This window comes from Dendronephthya gigantea, unplaced genomic scaffold (assembly GCF_004324835.1).
Source record: "Dendronephthya gigantea isolate DGI-Jeju-01 unplaced genomic scaffold, DenGig_1.0 000007F, whole genome shotgun sequence".
NCBI lineage: Eukaryota > Metazoa > Cnidaria > Anthozoa > Malacalcyonacea > Nephtheidae > Dendronephthya > Dendronephthya gigantea.
The window spans coordinates 583179-597014 of NW_021163017.1; the positions used below are offsets into that span (position 1 = coordinate 583179).

The following is a 13836-nucleotide window of genomic DNA, read 5'->3' on the forward strand; positions in this document are numbered from 1 at the left end:
TAAATTTTTCAGCAAATTGAATACCATAGTTTTTATTGGCGAAATCTTCTAGTTTTAGTCGGATTTAGTGCAGTTAAATCCAATCCAACTATAAACTATGAAATATAGGGCGATTTCGGTTTAACAGATGGTTTGCAAATATGTGTAACTTGTCCTTTTGCGTCTGGTTTCATTGCAGTAATCATATCCAACGATCTTCATTGTCAGTGGTCCTTGAAGCATAAAATGCTTTGTCTTCATTGTCCTTTTAGACAATAGATTACAGAGCATCGGAATTATGATGCTGCAAACTACGTTCAAATTAAGCCAGTTTGTCGGTTCAACTGTTTGGGTAAAGATTTAGTTTGATCGCGAAACGAAAGAGCAGCGATTTTCTGCCGGTTAATTCACACTTTGTTTGGAAGAAACGTTTTCAAAAGTGGAGTATATTTGTTGGAAACCGTTTTGGAGGAATAACAGGGATGTTTTAGTAGAGAATTTGCCGAGTGTAATGGTGGACATGAGGACACATGTTGGTAAGACAAACTTATTCATTTCATGTATCTTGCTTTTGATCTATGACTCACGGCTGTCTAAATTGTACATTCTGTCAAAAAACTTGTTCCAGTGTCAGTAAGATGTGATATACCATGTTTGAGTCTAAAATTATACCAAGATTTCAAAATATAAGATTTTGAAATAGTGCATGAAGGCTTGCCCCACTGAGCTATATATATAGCGAAGTTGTGTCTAACCAGGCCAGGGAACTGTGATGAGCCCGCTAGTGGAAATGACCGGAGGCCGGCGGTGGTACCTGGTGGATAATTTTATCCATCATTCGAACAACCTGTCTAGTTCATGATATACAAACATAGGCACGTCATAAAGAGAATAATTCGATAATTTATTACGTTATTAAATAATTACATTTTTGTGTATTAGTATATATTTTTTACCAAAAATTATACTTGAATCTTATGATTTCCTTTCATTCATAATTTAACAAAACACACTCCTCGGATTTCGGCGTAAAGCGTCGTGAAAAATGCACCCGAAGTCCGTAAATCACTATTCTTGTTCTTCGGCTACTTTCTTCCTTCGTTGACACTTTGGACAGTCGTCTGGTTTGAAACAAACCCTGGATAGAAAATATATTGAAATACAAACTTTGAACCATATCACAGTTTGAAAATGTACCTGTTAATAACATACGTTGAAGCCTGACTATTCGTGCTGACATTCCTGGAGGGTTGTGGGGGGGAGGCTGGGGGCTGGTTCATGCTATGTTATACTTACTTGTGAAACACCGCTGAACAATTGGTGCACTTGACTGCGTGTGGATCAAAAGCGAAAATGATATCGCTAGAGTCTTGACACATTTCACAAATAAATCCTCTAGCACGACACAACTATAGGTGGGAAAATAGACATCATTATAGACATTTCTCCGAGATGATATATTTAGAAATGGATCTCTCATTCCGCAATTATGTCGGTTATTCGACTTACCTCGCAGTCCGCTTTTATATGAGCCAGAAACAGCGAATGCACCTTGCTGACCTCTGGTAACAGTACGTCGTTATTGAGGTCGAGTAGATCTTGAAATGAATACGTATGTGCGCTGTCCACGAAATGCTGTCGTTTTTGAAGCTGCAAGGAATAAAGGGAATGTACGTTTGTCGCATCTTCTTAAGTACAGATCTTTCTCACAAATGAGTCATAATGACATCAAAGGCGGAAAGCCTGACGTCACACGAAGTGTGATTGGCTCCACAGAACTAACGAGCCAATCAAACTTGGTGTAACCCAGGCTTTCCGCGTTGGATCTCATCATCTACTGAAGGTGATTTTGTGTTTCTTCAAGACATTCTCGTATATTTTTAGGAAGATGAAGAGGTTACACTAGAATGAAGAAGAGCAGAGCGGAACACGAAAAGGTCAACAGTGTTTCTCTATAAAAGGTAAGCAAGAAATCAACACTACACCTGTATTAATAGTTTACTCTCAAGAGCTTCGCGACATGTCAGGAAATATTTCTTCATAATAAGAATGTCTTCTCGAAGTTTCTAAAAAGCAGTGATCATTTTCTTTCATTAAACGGCGTGCAGAGTGGCACGCTTGAGAGCAGTAATGAAAACCTGTTAACAGGCTATACACTGGTAGATATCTCCAGATATCCCCAGATATCTCCAGATATCCCTTACCCCAACTTCTCGTAACTCCTCCACATATCTGTACAACATTGGATTGATTTCCTGTATGTTTAATATCGGCCTGGCTTTCATCAATTCCAGTAACTGTTTAGTTTTCCGACACACCTGTGTATCATCAGAATAAAGCAATCCATAATTTAATTTATAACGCCTCACGTCTGCTGCTTGTGATGTAGCCTAGCAGCCGAGCTGGTGACCTCCGACAGCACTTACCTTGCGTTGTGAAAAGTCCCAGTTGCGTAAGACGCGAGCCGGGATCGTAACTTGGTCATTCCAATGACAGTTATCACAAAAATACTGGCCAGTATAATCGCATATTCTTCCCTCGGCTACCAATTTTTCTAAGCGCAAAATCCGAAATCAACATAGCTTCGCAATAATGGCTTAAAATCATGCCCCCTAAAGGATCGATTTCCAGGACTTACTTGAAAACGCAATCTCCTTCCTGCACTCGGCACAGCGGTACTGCTGGGCATCTAAACCAGTATCCGGACATATCTCCATGATATACGACACCGTTGATAACTAAAAATTCAAAATACTTTACAGCCTGTACGCTTCTTTGATAAGTGCAAGACAAGACAATGAACAACGATAAACTTAAAATTTGTCAAATCAAGATTGAATATTTCTATAGACTCGTAGTCCATGCTTTTTTATATAGTCTTGAACTGGTGAGATTTTTCATGCGAATATACAATTAATCCAAAAAGCGATTCTTACGTTCCTTTTGGGACAAGGTCTTTGAATATGTTCTAGACATTTTCTGTGGGAATAATAACCACAATCTGCATGGGGAATAAAAAATTAAAAAATAATAAAAATACTCATATAACGTGTCATTTATCTTTATATTAGACCATCCACATGAGAGCAAAAGGTTTCTTTGTTGAAGTATTATAATACCAACCATTACAAGTGTATAATGTTTGCCAAATGGTCCAGATGTTTTTCCCGCATTGGTCACAGAAGTACTTGGTACCTTCTTTCTTGCCTTCCTTCTTGCTAAACTGATGACTCAAGATCTTACGACACTGTGGATTCTCTTCTGGTGGACCTTCCTAAGGTAATTTATAGTGAAAAACCTATCAATTAGACTTGCTTCGCTAGAATTAAGCCACCCTCTCCATTTCAAAGTGTGCAGCGCAAAAGAAACGCGCTTTCCGTGACTGTGGTCTTTGCTAAACCTTAGTTAAAACTGCGAAACAAGGAATTTGTAGATTGGTCGAAATTTTTGGGATTACTAATGCCAACACACGTACGTTTTCTTGCTGTAGTCGTAAACGAAGTTTGACAAGTTTTTTAACCAAATCGTCGCGCTGCTGAGATTTATTTCTCCTCGTTTTAATCAACTTCTTGTAATGTTCGATGGCAATTTCTAGTTCTTCAGTCGTTGTTAAACCAGCAAAATTCTACAAGATAGTTTAGTAATCACATTTAAAATTTAGCCAACAAGTACATATTCTATCTACCTAATACACATACTTCTGGGCCACCTAGGATTTGGCTGATATTATACACGTTAACATATAAGCAGGGAGCAACGTGGCAGCGTCTTCAAATAGTTAGTACTAACTCTCCTGACGAAGGCCCTCAGGTCGAAACGTCGGGAAGTGTTTTAGACAGTTGTTATACCACATTTGACGCTAAGTCACACCTTAACATCGTTTCTAAATTCTTGAAGGAGGGACCTTAACTTACATCAGGCTTTGAGAAGTGTTCCTCTTCCACATTCAACAAATCTTCAAAGAGGTCCCATTCGTTGGAGAGATCGCTGAAAGATCTGCTGTTATCATCCGTGCTTGAATGCTGTGATGTCAGCGAGTCAGTGTAGTGAGATGATTCAAACAATGGGAAACCATTCTCGTCGAACGAGACGGAGCTGTCTGCTGCGCTCTTCTTCTCGAAAGATGAGGTGAACGATTTCGAAGACATTCTATGAATTCCCGGAATGAAATTGAGGTCCCTGTCGTCGTCTGTGAGATCGCTGAGAGCTGAAGATGATCCGTAAGAGGAAGAAACGAAATCAACATTTTCGATCCTTCTTACGCGATAGTCATAAGAATAGCTCCGGCTCAGAACTTCCGAGAATTCATCGTTTGATACATTCTCCTCTTTCGTACTTCCTATGCTCTCCTGTGATTTAAATCTCTGAGAATTTGATGAACGTTCCGTCTTGGTCAGAGCTTCAGATAATCTCTCACCATCTTTATTATTAATAGAACTTTCTGATGGAGAACCTGAGTGTTTGTTCTCAGAAATCGAAGAAATGTTTGTGAATTTTTTGTTTGTAACTGTAAGTTCCGCTTCAATCTCTAAGCTCTCAGATAAATTCTCAGATTTTTTTCGATTTGCACCTGAATCCCCTTTCGTGGCATTTTCAGGCTCGTTTGAACAATCAGTGGTATTCGAGGCACCCCCTAATAATACCTCTTTATTGTCATTTAAAGTGCTTTGTGGTTCAGTTTCATCCAAGAGGAAATCGTTTGCACTAAACTCTTGTATCGGACTGGCTCTTTCTATTTGTCTTCCTAAAGTGTCTCGTTCCTTATTCTTCCTTCGATCATCATCACGATTTTCCCGACTGTTGAAAGTTAAATACTGATCAAGCTGGGCGCTAACAAAATCTGTTCTTTCACTTGTTGAATCTTGCAATCCGTCATCCGCGTCACGAACCACGCTATCACTAGCTGCTTCAATCACATGACCGTTAACCGAACAAGTGAGCCTGTTAGTTCTTACGTCACTAGTTTCACTGTTGTCTGATTGGTCAGTTGTAGTCGATGACGTTTCCGTCGAAAACTGCATATCATTCCCCCCATTTTTAAAAGTTATTTTATCTTTCCTCCCATCAACCTTACTCTCTTCCAAATTTTCCTCCTCAACTTCCACTTTTTCTTTTGTCTCTTCAAAATCATCACGATCGTCCTGGTCTTCAATAACAACAGTCTTAACCTTCTTCTTTCGTCTCCTCTTCGACAATGTGTCGGCCGTTGTCGCTATCTCAGTTTCAATGTTTGACGGCTCGAGCCCATTCTCCTTTGGCGCTGTTTGTTCAACAGCGTCGTAGTCGCAAGGCTGGTCTAGACGACACGAACAAAGATGTGTCAGTCAATTGTGAAATACATTTGAATATGGCTTGAGCATTTTTACTTGTGGCTATCCAAGAATACGTGTATGTTTTAGGACCAGTGTATATTCTACAAAATTCATTCTTACCTTGCTTTGACCTGGCATCAAATTTACTGGATGGTTGATTGTAACTGATTGAACTAAGAAAATATGTGACAGATGCAACTATCAATGAAATTTGCTCTTGATATATTATTAATGCATGTTGAAACATTTCTAAAGCAATTTATGATAGATAGAATGGGATATGATATAATGGTTCTGATACATACATCTCAAAATCAAAATTTGCTATTCCATAGTTGAGAATTGACTTCACAGTGTCGGTCATGACTGGATCACGCAGGAATGCATATTCATAATAGTGATGGCTAATAATTGAATGCATAAGTTTCCATTTTAATAATGATTCCTGTTTCCCTGTGAATTACTGTACCAGTATCATAAAAATAAGAACTGTTGAGTCAGAACTGTTGACCTACATTAACAACGAATGATCCTGATTTATTGCAGCAATATAACTACCAAGAAGGTTCTCATTCACAGCCATTTTGATCCATGCTTGACATTTGTCTCGGGTGGTTTTTAGGCGCAACCTATTAAAAGTTAAGTTTCCCTTTAGAAGCAGATTAGCAGCTTCAAATTATATACATCATATATATTAATAGAAGGCTTGATAGTACATTTTAATTTCTTCAATATCTTCACTGCAAGTGATTTTCTCTAACAGTGGCCAAACTGTTGACTCCATTGCCCAGGATATAAGCCTATAAAATCAATCTCAGATAAACACTCTAATAATCATTAGGTGAAAATGGAATATCTGCTCATCAAAAGGTAAAAACAACAAGATACATCACCCTTCTTTAAGCCCATGATGTAAAATATTATCCACACATTGACAGAGGAAAAATGTTTCCTGACAATCTTTAATAACATTGCCTCCTTGTACAAATTGCTTTTGTATCTAGTGAAAGTAATATATCAGCAATTCAGGTGATGGACCTCGAAATATTTGCATAGAATTGTTGGGTGCACTTGGAATGTGACATCAGATCACCCCTGATGAAGACACTAGACTGGAGTGTCGAAACATTGGGTTGTGAATGGTAATCTTTGGGGAATCGATAGTCGTGATAGATAGTAATTATACTAGATATCCAAATTATACCTGTTCTACTGCCAAAGAAATTTGCTCCAGTAGCTCGTCTTTGGTTTGCACCTCCATGGAAATGCTCAATCTGCCATGTCTGTATACCTAGACTAGAGGGATTTCAATTGTAGAGGGGAATACATCAAATATGATATAAGCATATACAGCCAATATATGGTTCGGCATGCGTGTAAATGGGATCATTGCTCATTTATTCACCTTATGAATGTGGACTACTATGATACTATCAGAATGAGCTTCAGTTAGCTATGACCATAGTATAATGTTGTGGTTATAATACACCTCATAATACATCCAGTATACACCCCTAATACATCCAGTATAATACACCTCACATAACACTCATAATTAATGTATATTGCTTATGTGAATTAATGTGATGTATTCAAATCCAACCATAGTTTTTTGCTATCCATGCATGGCAAACAAAACAAATGTAAAATGCCTTGTCGGTTTGAATGCGATCATAAATCATCGAATGTTTACATGCATCATTTATCAATAATATCTTGACGAAGATATACAGTATTATTACATTTCCAACCCTATATAAACACTGGATTGGTAAGTGTTTGGATCTGTATCAACCTTAAATGAGCTTTAAATTAGCTTTAATATAAGCTAAATTTTCGTGTACAGCTCAAATTATATTGTGATACTGCCTCTGGCGAGTAAAATATTTTATATACTAAAGACCAATTTTATAGGTGTTTATAAATCAAAATTATCGCAGCACGATAAAGTAATTTAAATACCTTGGTGAAAGAACAGCGTACCTCTTTTTGTGGTGATGCTATTTGCTAGAACCAAACGTATTTCAATCCGCTTGAATAAAGGTTTTAAAATTATAATATTTGCATGCTTCGAGGCTAAAACTCGTCATTCCAATGTTTTGACTTTTTGTTGTCAAATTTTTTTGACGAGAACGTGTGAAGGGCCTGGGTCGGAGGCTCTCACTTCCCACTGCCTGGAATTCCTTGAAATGTAGGTCTAAAATTCCTTAGAATTCATTACGAGGATGGTATATTCGCCGAAAATACACTTATTTTTTACTATTAAGGTAGAGTATAGCATATTTTGGTATAATCAACTTCACCAACTTTTTATTACTAAGGTCGAGTGTGCCATTATATTCAGTATATTCGACCCTCACTATTTTTTTCACTAACAAGGTAGAGTATACCATATTTCGGTATATTCGACCCTCACTATTTTCTGCACTAACAAGGTAGAGTATACCATATTTCGGTATATTCGACCCTCCCTATTTTTTTATTACGGAATTTTTATTTGTTATTTTTTTTTTAAATTACAAAATTATTGACTCGTTTCTATGCCTCCAGCGCACGACCTCGGTCAAATTCAAGATGGCGGACAAATTGCAATTTCAGATCCAGGATTCAGCTTTTAGTTTGGAATTTCTAAAGGAGACGTTTGAGTTTTCAAACAATACTGCACAGGTTATAAAGGATTCTTTCGGTCCAAATGGATTAGACATTTTATTATCCACATCTTCAGGTACGCTACTCCTGACAAACGATGGATTTCAAGTAATAAAATCGTTGTCTGCAAGTAGACCTGTTGGAAAATTGATTTTCCAAGGATTAACTTTGTTTTATAAAAACGCTGGGGACTTTTCAAAGAAGTTTATCTTGCTCCTCAGAGAGTTTCTTTGGGAAGTTTTAGATATTGTGTCTTCAGTAGATAAAAGTTCATCCAGTGAGCAAATTTTGTGTATTTCACAAGGTTTGGATGAATTATTGCATAAATATATACTTCAAGAAGTTTTTAATCAACTACAAGCTATGGGAGTAATTCACGAATTCACTGAAAAAATTGAAGATCTGCCAAATTTTTTTACTTCGGTCATGAAGAGCAGTGTGATTGGGAAATTTAGTCCAAAAACATGCGAGATTTTTATCAGTCTTTTACAACAACTTTTTGACGTGGAAGAGACCTCAAATGATGTTGAACATTTAAAACAGAGGACAGAAAAACTATTGGATGACTTTTCTAATACAGTATGGGAAGTTCCGGGAAAGGCACTGGCCTTCTCAACTGTTATACCAGGAATTATAATTCCCCGAGAGTTTTCAACCATAATAAAAAAACTGCCAAAATCTTTCGAAAGCAATTCCTTCAAGTTTGTTATCCTGGCTTCCTGTCATGGCTACGATCTTCCACGAAGTGCCGCAGTCCTGTCTCTAAAACATTCACAGCATGTCGACCATGTGCTCAGGTGGAGAAAACAGCATATTGAAAATCTAGTGAAAACATTGGCTCAGAATAAAGTGGAGTTGATAATTACATCAACGAAATTGCATGAAACCTTTGTTCATATTTGCAACCAGTACCACATGGCTGCAATACATCTAGTATCCCATGAAGATATTCTGAGAATTTCTGATGCAGTTGGTATACACCCTTTAACTGAGTTGAGCTGCAATCTCACTCAGTTTATTGGTGTGGCTACTTCATGTAAACCAATCCAAGTTGGACAACATGTGTATACACATTTACAACTTACTAAGATGTTCGTGAAGAGCATGGTCCTTTATGCACCAACAGGTGAACTTTGCCACCAATATTCAGTTGGTTTGCAAAACATGTTAAAAATACTTAGAAGTTCTTTCAAACAATGCCCAGACAAGTCATGGGTTGTGTCCTATGTCCCTGGTGGTGGGACATTTGAGCTTGCTCTTGCAAATAAACTTGAGGAATACAGGAATCTTTGTAAGCTCAACCCAAACACGATGCTTGCTTGCGAGATATTAGAAAAAGCTTTGCTCAGCGTGCCTAGAAAATTAGCGGAGAATTCAAACAGTAATTTATCCACCTTTGATTTGAGAGCCAAAACGAGGCATGCATTAGCTGCTGGAGAACCTGTGTGTGGCTTAGAAAGAAATGGAAAGTTGGGTTTTCTGATAAACAAAGGTGTCATAGAACCAACAATGGCAAACTACCATCTGGTTTCATCTGTAATACAACTAGTTATTCAAATACTTAGAACTGATAAAGTTATCCATGTCAAAACTCTGCCAAAAAAGAGTGTTGAAGTTGATAGTGAAGGGTCTGATACTGATGAAAATATGTAAAACTTGCATCAGACGTAACGTTACTATAATATTTTCAAGATGAGAAATTTAGATTTTTGTTATGATTTTAATAACTAAAGATGTTCACAGTGACTTTATCTCTACTTTTTAGTAATGATGATAGCATTTTTCGAATTTTAAACGTGGTTTTTTTACTCATCCATATATTCAACTTTCTGATTTTGAAAAGCGCATATAACCCAGGTGGATGGCTTCCGTGGTTGGCAGGTATGCTTGCATTCCAACTGGTAACGCTATAATCAAAACATTCATAAAACATCCCGTAGAAACACACAAGTTCCGCTTGTGAATGAAATTATGAAAACCCGCAGTCCATGCACGCGTTGTTGCTAGGATTAAGTAAATTTTTTGAAGTTGCGAATCAGCTTCACTGTGTCACTTTTGCTCCATTCGGATCTCTTCCTGTCAACCGCCCAAGACCGGTATTTTCTGAAGAGTTAACGAAACGTTTTTTGTTTACAAGTTGGTGAAATTCGAGTGTGCCGAATTTATGCAAACGAAAACAATTTCTTGCGCTCGAAGACAATACATAAACGTTCATGAATATATCTTTTGCAAGTTGCAACATGAATCATACGTCGTACAATAAAGATTTCGAAAAGGCCAAAAAGGATTTGGACCAACGACTGGCAAGCAAGCATATCAACACTTTGAATTGTCTACAACAGAAAAGCTTTGAAAACGATAAATTAAGACACCGTGTCTCCGAATTGGACGGATATAAAATGAAAGCCGATTATTACGCTGCATTGGAACAGCAAGTTCAGTCACTTCAGGTAAGCAGAAAAGAAACGACTGTCGTTTTTTTTAAACGATTTTATTTTGTTGAGATTTGAGAAGACATCTGTGTAAATTGACTTTGGCAAGTAGTCAACTAGTCTTTCACATTTGACACATAATTTTTAGAATATTTTTGTAAACATCTGATAAACATCTATGATGTTTATCTCTCATCTAGGATGAGCTATCAAAATGCGAAAGGCTCCATGCGTTCGGAAGAGATACGGAAGAGAAAATAAACGATGTTAAAGAGGAATATAGAGCGATGTTTTACGAGTATCAACAAGTTATGGAGAAAAAATACAGTCAAGAGGTATACAGTGCGAGACCACTTTCAATTTTCTTTTCTGGATGTCATTTGGACCGCTCACGGAAGTTTCGGTGTTTCAGGTTAAGAAGTTTGTCGAAGAACGAGAGCAACTGAAGGAACTTTGGGAGCGGGAGCGAGTTAAAATGAAAGAGACTGAAGAGGAACTTCAAACAAGCAATGAAACTCTTCAAAAGAAACTCGAGGCTTCTGTTCTAATGGAGAAAGACATGAATGTAAGCTTTGTGAATTCAAGTAGTTGTGATATACGTTTCTAGAACATTTTGTTTTGATTTCTTTTTCCGACAAGAACTTGGTTGACGAGTTAGACAGGACGGTGGCGTCGTTTGATGAAATAAAAGCAAGAAATGAAGAGCTAAAAGAATCCGAAGACAGTTTGAAAGAACTTTGTAAGAATTTTGAAGAAGAAAATATCAATCTTCAAGAAGAACTAGACGAAAGTTCATACAGGTGAGCAAGATATGGAGCGCTGTCTGTAGTGTCCCAGAAAATCTTGTCGTCTTTTTGAATCGCCTAAAATTCTTACTAGACGATTGTTGGAAAAGTTGCATGTTTCAAAATTGATCTGATCCTTTCAGGAAAAAAAAGCTTAAGAAAGATATGAACAAAATGATTATGAAGATCACAAAATACGTGAAACAGATAAAGGAACTTGAGAAAGTCAAAAACTCCGCATCAAAACTCGAGTTTGAGAACGGTTGGCTAAAGCATCTTCATGCAAAAGTCACAGCGGAACAAAAGAGTTTAAAAATGAAACATAAGGACGCTTTAAACGAACTACAAGTCATAACACAGGAAAGAAACTTTTTAAAAAACGAGCTCTCTTCCGCTCAACATGAAATCTCAAATCTTAAAGAGGAATTGGAAGGTTCAAAGTGTTCTTTCGCGGATTTTTTGGAATTGAAAAGGCAGGTTGGACGTTTGGAAGAAGAAAACAAGAGCTTGGTGAAGAAGTCGAAAACGTACAAGATGAAAATGCTGAAATCTGCAGAAGAGGACCCTGCAACTAACCAGAAACAGTTGGTACCGATTAAGTTGAAATAGCCATCCGCGGTCGTTTTCTATGGTGTTAGTAACTTGCCCGTGGGTAAGAAGAGTGCTTCCATTACAACTTCTCAAGCTTCTCTCCTTTTCCCACTCAAGTAGTGCTGTATGCACAGATAACAATTGCTATAGTCCTAGAGGACCTCCAGAGTACACTAATAAACATGTCAGGATATGAAAAAATTACCACCAAAATTTGATATAATTCTAACTCTAAAATTACAATACTATTTCTCCATATTTGACATATCTACAGCCTTGGTCGTAATACAAATACCACATCACTTAGGACATAAAAATCTCTATACATATCTCCTTCGCATAAGTAAGGAAGTTTTGAGAAAGATTCCACAAGGAATCCAGCTGGAATGAAAACATCTTTTATAAAACTCTCTGCTTGTTCTTCCCAATGCTTGCCTCTCAATGGAATTTTTTCAGTAGGCTTCAGAATTCTTGATCCTAGGGTATAAAAAGTAAACATATTTATAACCAAAATTACAAGGTATTCATAGTTTATTTCTCCGGCATTTTTCCCCAACATACATCGAAACATATTGACAACAACTACCTGATTCTACACAAGGACTGAAGGGCAACACAACAGCCACAATCAATCTTCCTCCATTAGGGTTCAAGGATTTGCGAATGTTTTGTAGTAAACTCAAAGGTTTGTCGCATCTGTCTAACAAGTTTAAACAACTGATGACATCATAACTTCTTGCTGTCCAATCACCGATCTCCAAAACTTCATAATTCATTTGCTGTAATCTCCACCTCATGCTAGGCGATTGTTCAGTAACATATATTTTGTTAAAGTGGCTTTCCATCATCTTTGTGACCTTACCATCACCTGCTCCCAAGTCAAGCAGGGAGTCTACCTTCCAAGTCTCATCAATGTTCATTAATTGTTGGAACTGAGATTGTGAGAACACAAACATTGAACCCCTGTTTAAAATCCTAAAAAAAGTTGGTTTTTTAGTTCTCAATTGATTTCCTTTTTGACTTCCAAAACTCTAGATTTGTCACCAAACTAAAATGACATTACTTTCACTTTCACCGAATAGTCTCACTAGCTGACTAGCTCTGAAACTGGAGGAAAACAAGAACCTCTGGTTGGTCAAATCATAATCAAACCTCACCCATTAACTGTTGTCAAGGACATGAAATATCCCAGGAAACCTTTCATGAAGGTTTGCAGCATTTGTGTGAAAACATAATTTGATTTCTCATCACAGTTTTTCAGGAATTTTTGAGTCTCTTCATCAAGATCAAATTGTATGAATTTTCTGGCCATTTCTTCATCAAACTTTGACACATCACACAGGTACCACTGGAAGTAGTATGATCAGAAAACAAATAGATGTCATATTGTTTCCTTGGTGGTTTCCTAAATAGTCTTAATTAACTCACCTGAGTGAGGTCAATGGGTTGGTCTTTTGCCTCCAACTGTTCCAGTAGCATTTTCCCCATCATTGTCCGACTGTACCTGGTTGCAAGCATATCAGCTGAACGGATTGCACCTTAGTATGAAGAGTGTAGAATTATAGGTGTACAAATGAGATATATGAATGGATAAGTAAATGAAAAAAATGGATTACATGTTCTGTCTAATAAATGGCTCACAAATGCGCTCATTTCAGCCCTGATGCGGTAAAACAAGTATCAGAAGGGCAGAAGCTTTGAGGTTTGTCACATGACAGTGATGACACAAGTTTATATACAATATTTTTGCGTGGCACTGTAGTCATTTAATACTGGGAGAAAGAGGTGTTGTAAAAGGAATCTAGTGTGTATGCGTTTGTACTTTGTAAGTGAAATACATATTCCCTAGCACACAAACGTAGAACAGGACATATTGGCAAAGCATTTTAGATATTTACCATCGATAGAAACTACAAAAAGAGACCAAATCAAATGGTGTACATTCATTCCAACATTGCATTCATGTAAACAAAGATCGAAAAATGTCTAGTAAAAAATGTCTGGAAATTTCTACCGCCTTTTGTTTTTACTCGCTTTTTTATTCACGAATAATCTTTTGGACACTACAGGGGCCTTTTTTCATTAAAA

The 13836-nt window shown here is 37.3% G+C and overlaps 4 protein-coding genes across 7 annotated transcripts; 2 read left to right on the forward strand and 2 right to left on the reverse strand.

Moving 5' to 3' along the window:
• Positions 1–862: 862 nt before the first annotated feature.
• On the reverse strand, positions 863–7409 carry LOC114517247 (uncharacterized protein DDB_G0283697-like). 4 transcript variants are annotated; one of them, XM_028536907.1, is made up of 18 exons: positions 7275–7409; positions 6496–6582; positions 6185–6291; positions 6008–6091; positions 5807–5920; positions 5597–5695; positions 5412–5464; positions 3894–5275; positions 3455–3604; positions 3103–3253; positions 2916–2980; positions 2618–2717; positions 2406–2533; positions 2184–2297; positions 1965–2045; positions 1489–1629; positions 1276–1388; positions 863–1117 (listed from the first exon to the last, which is right to left on the reverse strand). In XM_028536907.1, exons 2-18 carry the CDS (start codon positions 6550–6552, stop codon positions 1048–1050), a joined length of 3009 nt encoding a protein of 1002 aa, XP_028392708.1. In that variant the 5' UTR covers positions 6553–6582; positions 7275–7409; the 3' UTR covers positions 863–1047. The 4 variants fall into 4 exon arrangements, with proteins under 4 accessions (XP_028392708.1, XP_028392706.1, XP_028392707.1 ...); XM_028536905.1 differs by having other exon boundaries at positions 6496–6587; XM_028536906.1 differs by having other exon boundaries at positions 7254–7409.
• A 455-nt stretch (positions 7410–7864) lies between these two features.
• On the forward strand, positions 7865–9679 carry LOC114517103 (T-complex protein 1 subunit alpha-like). The gene has a single exon (XM_028536749.1). The coding sequence runs from the start codon at positions 7866–7868 to the stop codon at positions 9591–9593; it is 1728 nt and encodes a 575-aa protein (XP_028392550.1). The 5' UTR covers position 7865; the 3' UTR covers positions 9594–9679.
• A 269-nt stretch (positions 9680–9948) lies between these two features.
• Positions 9949–11962, forward strand: LOC114517072 (tropomyosin-like). The gene is made up of 5 exons (XM_028536715.1): positions 9949–10390; positions 10573–10707; positions 10785–10937; positions 11012–11172; positions 11301–11962. The coding sequence occupies exons 1-5, from the start codon at positions 10154–10156 to the stop codon at positions 11764–11766; spliced, it is 1152 nt and encodes a 383-aa protein (XP_028392516.1). The 5' UTR covers positions 9949–10153; the 3' UTR covers positions 11767–11962.
• Positions 11963–12004: 42 nt separating this feature from the next.
• Positions 12005–13723, reverse strand: LOC114517073 (methyltransferase-like protein 9). The gene is made up of 5 exons (XM_028536717.1): positions 13647–13723; positions 13177–13286; positions 12906–13096; positions 12335–12723; positions 12005–12225 (listed from the first exon to the last, which is right to left on the reverse strand). Exons 1-5 carry the CDS (start codon positions 13693–13695, stop codon positions 12017–12019), a joined length of 948 nt encoding a protein of 315 aa, XP_028392518.1. The 5' UTR covers positions 13696–13723; the 3' UTR covers positions 12005–12016.
• Positions 13724–13836: the final 113 nt, after the last annotated feature.

Bases quoted from the DNA above. Each gene is read 5' to 3' on its own strand.
- LOC114517247 (XM_028536907.1), bottom strand. From the start codon at position 6,552: ATGGAGGTGCAAACCAAAGACGAGCTACTGGAGCAAATTTCTTTGGCA. The intron at 5,696-5,806 runs GTAGGTCAACAG...TTCAATTATTAG, and splicing joins CAGGATCATTCGTTGTTAAT to CCATCACTATTATGAATATG. The intron at 1,389-1,488 runs GTAAGTCGAATA...TCCCACCTATAG, and splicing joins ATATAAAAGCGGACTGCGAG to TTGTGTCGTGCTAGAGGATT.
- LOC114517103 (XM_028536749.1), top strand. From the start codon at position 7,866: ATGGCGGACAAATTGCAATTTCAGATCCAGGATTCAGCTTTTAGTTTG.
- LOC114517072 (XM_028536715.1), top strand. From the start codon at position 10,154: ATGAATATATCTTTTGCAAGTTGCAACATGAATCATACGTCGTACAAT. The intron at 10,391-10,572 runs GTAAGCAGAAAA...TCTCTCATCTAG, and splicing joins AGCAAGTTCAGTCACTTCAG to GATGAGCTATCAAAATGCGA. The intron at 10,708-10,784 runs GTATACAGTGCG...TCGGTGTTTCAG, and splicing joins AGAAAAAATACAGTCAAGAG to GTTAAGAAGTTTGTCGAAGA.
- LOC114517073 (XM_028536717.1), bottom strand. From the start codon at position 13,695: ATGAATGTACACCATTTGATTTGGTCTCTTTTTGTAGTTTCTATCGAT. The intron at 12,724-12,905 runs GTGAGGTTTGAT...AACTTTTTTTAG, and splicing joins TCCTTGACAACAGTTAATGG to GATTTTAAACAGGGGTTCAA. The intron at 12,226-12,334 runs GTAGTTGTTGTC...TTTATACCCTAG, and splicing joins CAGTCCTTGTGTAGAATCAG to GATCAAGAATTCTGAAGCCT.